A 7,229-nucleotide genomic window follows, 5' to 3' on the forward strand; every position below is an offset into this window, starting at 1 on the left:
GGGGCCACCCGTTTTCAGGGACACCCACTCCTGTGGCTGGGTTTCATTTCTGGAGTTTATGAAGGTGGAGGGCCAGTTGGCGGGGGTGGTGTGGAGGTCGTGAGAGACAGGTATGTCGGAGGTGGTCAGGGAGAGATAGAACTGGACTAGAAGGCTGCAGAGGTTGGGGGGATGTGGAATGATGACGGGATGCAGGGATGACGAGGCTGTGGGAGCCGGTCGCTGAGACAGAGTGGAGGTCAAGACGGTAACCAGGTGCAAATGGCCTTTGTGATATTGGGGGCTGATCCGCAGAGCCACTGATGAGAGGCGTGGAGGGCAAACTGAATGGGGTGAGACGAGCTTCGAGGGAGGCAGAGCTTTAGCAAGGAGATGGTTTAGAAGGGGTGGTGGGCATGGAGGAGAGTTTTCAGCACCGCCTGGCCTGGGAGAGGGTCTGTGTGTGGGGGAGAGCAGCCTCCACTTGAGAGGCTGCAGGCTGGCAGTGCTCTAGGGGAAAACCTGTCCTCAGTTCAGGCCAGGAGGGGGAGGCTCACTGAAGAGAGCTTCATGGCCGTGGGGCTGCAGGATCGATATGCACTGATGCTGCTGCTCAGCTGTCCCCTCTGGGAACATCTCTCTGTGTGTGTCTTCAGTTGCTCCATTATGTCTGACTCTTTGCAGCCCCTTGGACTGTGGTCCACCAGGCTCCTCTGCCCAAGGAATTTTCTAAGTAAGAATACTGGAGCGGGTTGCCATTTCCTTCTCCAGGAGAGCTTCCTGATCCGGGGATAGGACCTGAGTCTCTTGTGTTTCCTGCATTGGCAGGCCGATTCTTCACCACCAGCGCCACCTGGGAACATCTGCTTATGGCCAAATCCCGGTGGAGCTTTGGAGTCGTGTAAACTTTGGTTTCAGTCCAAACTCTGTCCCTTCTGGGAGTTCCCTGGCAGTCCAGTGATTAGGACTCTGAGTTTTCACTGCGGTGATTCTGACTTCCATCCCTGGTCCGGGAACTAAGATCTGCGAACTTTGTCCCTTCTGAGTTGTGAAATCTTGGGCTTTAGGACTCAGTGATGCCTGGCATTTTTTTTTTTTTTTTTTTTTGGCTGTGACACATGGCATGTAGGATCTTAGTTTTCTGGCCAGGGATCAAACCTGCTCCCTCTGTGTTGCAGAGTCTTAACCACTGGACTGCCAGGGAAGTCCCATGCCTGACATGTAGTATGGAGCTCAGAATACGTTTGTGTTCTCCCTGGTTTCCCTCCTCTTCTCTCAGCTGCTGGGGCAGGAGGGTACGAAGCAGGATTGGAATGACCCAGCAATCCCACTTCTGGCTATATACCCTGATAAAACTATAATTTAAAAAGACACATGTACCCTGATGTTTGTTGCAGCACTATTTACAATAGCTAGAACATGGAAGCAACCTGGATGTCCATCGACAGATGAGCGGATAAAGGAGTTGTGATATATACATACAATGGAATATTACTCAGCCATAAAAAGGAATGAAACTGGGTCATTTGTATTGATGTGGATGGACCTAGAGTCTATCACACGGAGTGCAGTAAGTCAGAAAGAGAAAAACAAGCATTGTATAATAAGGCATATATATGGAATTTATTATAGAAAAATGGAACCGATGAACCTATTTGCAGGGCAGGAATAGACATGCAGACAGAGAGAACAGACTTTGGACACAGCGGGGGAAGGAGAGGGTGGGACGAATTGAGAGAGTAACACTGAAACATTTACATTAACATGTGTATTGAATAACATAGACAGCTAGTGGGACCCTGCTGTGTAGCAAGTGGTGCTGTGGGATGACCTATGCGGGCGGGATGGGGTGTGAGGTGGGGGGAGGTTCAAGAGGGAGGAGACGTATGTATATTTATGACCGATTCACGTTGTTGTCTGGCAGAAGCCGGGCTTCCCAGGTGGCGCTAGTGGTAAAGAACCCACCTACCTGCCGCTGCAGGAGACACAAGAGACGCAGGTTCGATCCCTGGGTCAGGAAGATCCCCTGGAGAAGGAAATGGCAACCCACTCTAATATTCTTGCCTGGAGAATCCCATGGACAGAGGGGCCTGGTGGGCTACAGTCCATTAGGGTTGCATGGACATGACTGAAGCGACTTAGCTGCAGGCACACGAGGCAGAGGCCAACACAATATTGAAACAATTATCCTCGAATTAAAAATAAAGGGAAAAAAAGCATAACTGAAGGGGAAAGGGGCTGACCTTGGGGAACCCTCTTGGGCTCTTCGGGGTGTGGCTGATGCTCCACCAGGGCGGCAAGGTGGCAGGCTGGCTGCCCCCTTGTGAGGGAGCCCCCCTCCCCACTTTCCCATCTACTCAGGCTCTGTTTCCCTTCTTCTTCCAGGGGTAGCCTTCTGTGAGCGGCCTGCCATCTCAAAGCCTAGCTCTGAGCTAGTGTGGCGGGGGCTCTGTGCCCCCCCGCCCGCATGGAAGCCGGGAGCTGGGCTCCCAGAAGGTGGCCCCGCCCGCCCGGGATCGTGCTGCTGGCCTTGGCTTCTGTCCTCAGCAGCCTGCTCTCCTCCGGCCAGGCCAGGGTCTACAGTCGCTGCGAGCTGGCCAGGGTGCTTCAGGATTTTGGCTTGGAGGGATACCGGGGCTACAGCTTGGCTGACTGTAAGGACCCCGATCTCTCCCTCCTGCTCCCCCTCCCTCCTCCTCACTCAAGGGCTGTGGCCTTGGGAGCCTCTGTTCTCCTTTTTCAAATCAGGATCCTATGCGCTGACAGGTGGAGAACTCCCAGGACTGGGGTAAATACCCAGCAGGCAGGCGATGGGTTGTTGTTGTTGTGGAGTCGCCCAGTCAAGTCTGACTCTTTGCGACCCCAATGGACTGCAGCACGCCAGGCTTCCCTGTCCCTCACCATCTCCCAGAGTTTGCCCAAGTTCATGTCCGCTGAGTCAGTATTGCATAGGAACCTGGAAGGGTAGGCGACAGGTGACCAAGCAGAATTGCTCCCTTATGTCCTTTCCTGCTGGTAAGTTGGGCGCCACAGGGAAAGAAGGGTTTCCTATCTTTAATGGAATCATGGCCACTAGGATCAGACACTGCCAGTGAAGTCAGGGGCACGCTGAGCAAATCTAAGGAAGACCAAGCTTTTCAAGCTGGTGGAAGTTTCGAGACACTAACAAGTACAACCACCCCTGGACTCATTTCTTCTCTAGTTCCAGCCCTTTCTCTCGGTCCCACCTGTGCCTTCCCAGTCGTGCCTCTCAAGAGTGAGCTCTTGTTCATTCATTCCCCAAGCATTTCTTGGGTCTTGCTATGTGCGGACGATGAGACCGAGGGAACGTGGCAGGAAGGAGGTCGGGAGACCCGTGGACTCCTGCTGTTTGGTAGCTGTGTATAACCTTGAGTAAGTCACTTTGCCCCTCTGAGCTTCAGTGGATTCCTTTGTCAAGGAAGTGAGAGGGTGTCAGCCCTGATCTCCTGGAAACAGGAGTTGAGGCTTGGAGGAGCTGATGCACAGGGTCTACCCCGTGAGCTCTCTGGTCTGGGGTGGCCTTTGTCATCCCACCCGCAGGCCTGTGTCTCCACCCTATGCAGGGATCTGTCTTGCTTACTTCGCAAGCGGCTTCAACACAGGTGCCGTGGACCATGAAGCCGATGGCAGTACCAACAGCGGCATCTTCCAGATCAACAGCCGAAAGTGGTGCAAAAACCTCAACCCTAATGTCCCAAACTTGTGCCAGATGTACTGCTCCGGTAGGCGGGGCCTGGGCCCGGGGCTGGCTGGGGCCTCCTCTCTGGCCTTATTTGCTCCTCTTGCTTTTTTGTCTGAGTGGGAACCCCTGCTGCCTGCTGGGTCTACCAAGGATTGTGGGGTGGGGCAGGTGATGAGAGTGGCCCTCCATGAATCTGATTTAGGATCCCAGGTGGGACACTGTCCGGAGAGCTGTGGGAAGAAATGGGGGATGGCTTCTGATGGGGGAAGTGATGGAGTAAGACCTGTGCTTCCAGAGGGCTTGAGAGACAGGGATGGAGCTAGGATGGAGGAGGGTGTGTGTGTGTGAGTGAGAATGACAGACAGACAGACTCTGGATGTCCAACTCCACCTCCTGCTCCTTCATCGTGTTTCTCTGCCTCCCACCCCAGACTTATTGAATCCCAACCTCAAGGATACTGTTATCTGTGCCATGAAGATAACTCAAGAACCCCAGGGTCTGGGCAGCTGGTAAGTAATGTGGGTTGGAGCCCCCTGCTCCAACTAGGACCACAGCAGGGAGCTAACCTGGGTTGGGAAGATCTCCTGGAGAAGGCAAAGGCTACCCACTCCAGTATTCTGGCCTGGAGAATTCCATGGACTGTATAGTCCACGGGGGTCGCAAAGAGTCAGACACGACTGAGCGACTTCCGCTTTCACACTACTTTCCATCTTAAACCAGGCATCATTTCATGGCCTCACACTCTAATCTGCTCACCACCACCAATGTATTTGAAGACAGTACATTGAGTTTTAGGGAATAAACAAGTCACTGGAGGTCACAGAGTCAAGCCTGGCTCTTCCAAGATCTTCCTATGTTGGACCAGGGTCTAGTAACTTTGTTTCTTAACTGTGACATCTTTGTCTAGTACAACAGATCAAAAAAGTTCCCTGCTTGAAGCATGATGAGTTCTCTGGAGACCCCCCTGTCAGTCTTCCTTGCTCACCTCCTTTCCGCAAGATGGCCTTTGGGAGCCATCGTCAGGGGCAAGAGAGTTGGATGAACATCTGCTGGGGCATCAAACTAGATCTTTGGAGCCCCTGGAGCAGCAGCCCTACAGCTTCCCAGCCTCTTCTGATGGGAGCTTCACTCTGTAGAGCCTCCTACCTCCCTTTCTTCCCATATCTAGATGGGAGACCAGCAGGGGACAGAATGTGGGGCAGGTAGAATTCCCCCAGGTGGTTGGAGCACAAGAACCCATGGCGGATGCGAGAGTGACAAAGCTGGTGAGGTCATCGGGAAGGCATCAAATGTCAGCGCAAAAGTAGAAGGAAGTGGGGTGGGCTACAGGCAGGGGGGACTAGTGGGGAAGCCTTGGTAGGAGTCCAGTGAGAGATGGAAGGTGTGGACGTGCCCAGTTGTATGGGCGATGGGCAGGAGAGGGATGGGGGTGAGGGGCTGCGGAGGAGAAACAGGGACAGGTGATATGTGGCCAGTGAGGGAAAGGAGGAGCTGAAAAGGACTGCAGACATAGAGAAAGTCTAAGGTGGGCCTTGAGGTTGACCACAGCTTTGGAGACATGTTGATTTGCACCCTGAGAACTGAATCTGGAGTGAGGCAGGCTCAGCAGGAGAGGGTGCACATCTGTAAAATCAGGAAGGGTGAATGCAGGCTAAGGCAGGAATCCGAGGACTTGGAGGTACCACTCTGGGATGGGAGAAACAGATTCCATAGGGCTAAGTCAAAGAACAACTCTCTTGTATGCTGGGAGTAAGTCTCTGAGAGGTGTCCCCAGAGGGCAGTGGTCGCAGAAAGAAAGGTGCTGTCTGTTCCCTCCACACAGGCACCTGAGAACTTATCTGTGCCAGGCTCTGTGCTGGGTGCTAGGCTTCAGAGGTGGTGGAGACCCAATTCTCGGCCCTTACGGATCTCAGTCTAATGGAAGAGATGAACAAGCCAGTCAACCCCTCTCACTTAATAGATCTACTGAGGTCCTTTAAGGGCACTCTTTGCCATTGGGCTTTTTGACACTGACATTCTAGAGGACACTAGTTATCCAAACTTGGAACCCCTGGGAATGTAGGACCCCCAGGACCCCAGGATCTTGCTTATCATCCTCAAGATGCTTTTATGACACTGGAACAAGGTAATGGTCCTAAAAGAGCCTATAAACTATAGTTACCATCAATGAAGAGATCCACATTGGTAGCGAGGAAGAATAAGACCCAGATTGGTAGCCAGGGAGAATGGCATGTGGATGCATTTCCATCGTTTACAAGCTGTGGGCCGTGGGCAGACAATTTCCATCTTAGTTTCAGTTTTTCATTTGGAATATAAGGAACACAGTATCAGCTCAATCTAACTTACAGGGCTGCTGGGGGGATGGCAGATTAATGCGTGATGGGTGTGACAGTGCTGTGTAAACCATAAAGGGCCGCACACCTGTACGGTGGCACTGTCTGCAGAAGCAGCATGGTGTAGGAAGAGAGAAATGGACTGAGGCTCTGGACCTCAGGACCCCAGGCCTTTGCCACTGACTCCTGGGTGAACTCGAGCAAATTATTCTGTATCTCCATCAATAAAATATCAGGCTAGACAGATAACTTGTTACGGGTCATTCTCTTCCTTAAAAAAAAAAAAATCTTTTTTTCCCTAGGGGCTTCTTGGCTAGTTAACATGCTGGCTTGTCTCTCTTCCCCTTGCCTGGCCCCTTTCCTCACCTCACTTCCGGTTTAGTGCCCACATCTCCTTCCCGTTCTTCTCTGGGCAAAGACTGAAGACTGCAGCTGACTTGCTCTCTCCTCTTCCCCATCTTCCACCCTCAGGGAGGCATGGAGGCATCACTGCCAGGGCAAAGACCTCAGTGACTGGGTGGATGGCTGTGAGCTGTAGGATTCTCTCTGGATGGATGGGCAGAGAGAATGGATGGCAGCTTGGGAGACGTTGCCTGGTTCCTGACCCAGGCCTGGGAAGACAAAACAACTAATAAAGTATAGTTTAATACATGTGTTGTTGTGCAGTTGCTAAGTCATGTCCGACTCTTTGGGACCCCATGGACTGCAGCACGCCAGACTTCCCTGTTCTTCACCATCTCCCTGAGTTTGCTCAAACTCATGTCCATTGGGTCGATGATGCCATCCAACCGTCTCATCCTCTGTCAGTCTAAGTGTGGTTCTCAGCTATCACTGTGTTTCCAGGTGGTATGTTGGAGCCAGAAGCATCTCAGGAGTTCCTCATTTGTCTCCATGGGCTGGGGTTCAGTTGGTCTTCAAAACCTTCGATGGAAGTTTGCCTCCACTCTTGGAGGCCTGACTGGGGGGTATGCATCAGTGCCTTTATTGCCCACCCCTGGCAGAGTTTCCCAAGTGAACCTCATGAGTATATGAATGAGGCATCTTGAATGAATGGTAGACACTCAGCTCAGTTTGTAGAATCAGTGAACGAATGGGCCCTGATACCTCAATGGTATTGGTAAGCGCTAGCTTTCAGGTTCCAGGCATATCTCTAGAGGGAACCATGGCCCCTTCTGAGCCCTCATGGGGAGTGCTCTATCTCTCATAGGGGCCAT

The 7,229-nt window shown here is 52.4% G+C and overlaps 1 protein-coding gene across 1 annotated transcript; it reads left to right on the top strand.

The window, feature by feature from the left end:
• Positions 1 to 2,419: 2,419 nt before the first annotated feature.
• SPACA3 (sperm acrosome associated 3) lies at positions 2,420 to 6,553 on the top strand. Its single transcript, XM_086360268.1, has 4 exons — positions 2,420 to 2,633; positions 3,564 to 3,722; positions 4,113 to 4,191; positions 6,487 to 6,553. The coding sequence occupies exons 1-4, from the start codon at positions 2,447 to 2,449 to the stop codon at positions 6,551 to 6,553; spliced, it is 492 nt and encodes a 163-aa protein (XP_086216394.1). The 5' UTR covers positions 2,420 to 2,446.
• The last annotated feature ends 676 nt before the right edge of the window (positions 6,554 to 7,229 follow it).

This window comes from Bos grunniens, chromosome 19 (genome assembly GCF_055505025.1).
Source record: "Bos grunniens cultivar Pamir isolate PY7600 chromosome 19, Bosgru_T2T1.0, whole genome shotgun sequence".
Taxonomy (NCBI): domain Eukaryota; kingdom Metazoa; phylum Chordata; class Mammalia; order Artiodactyla; family Bovidae; genus Bos; species Bos grunniens.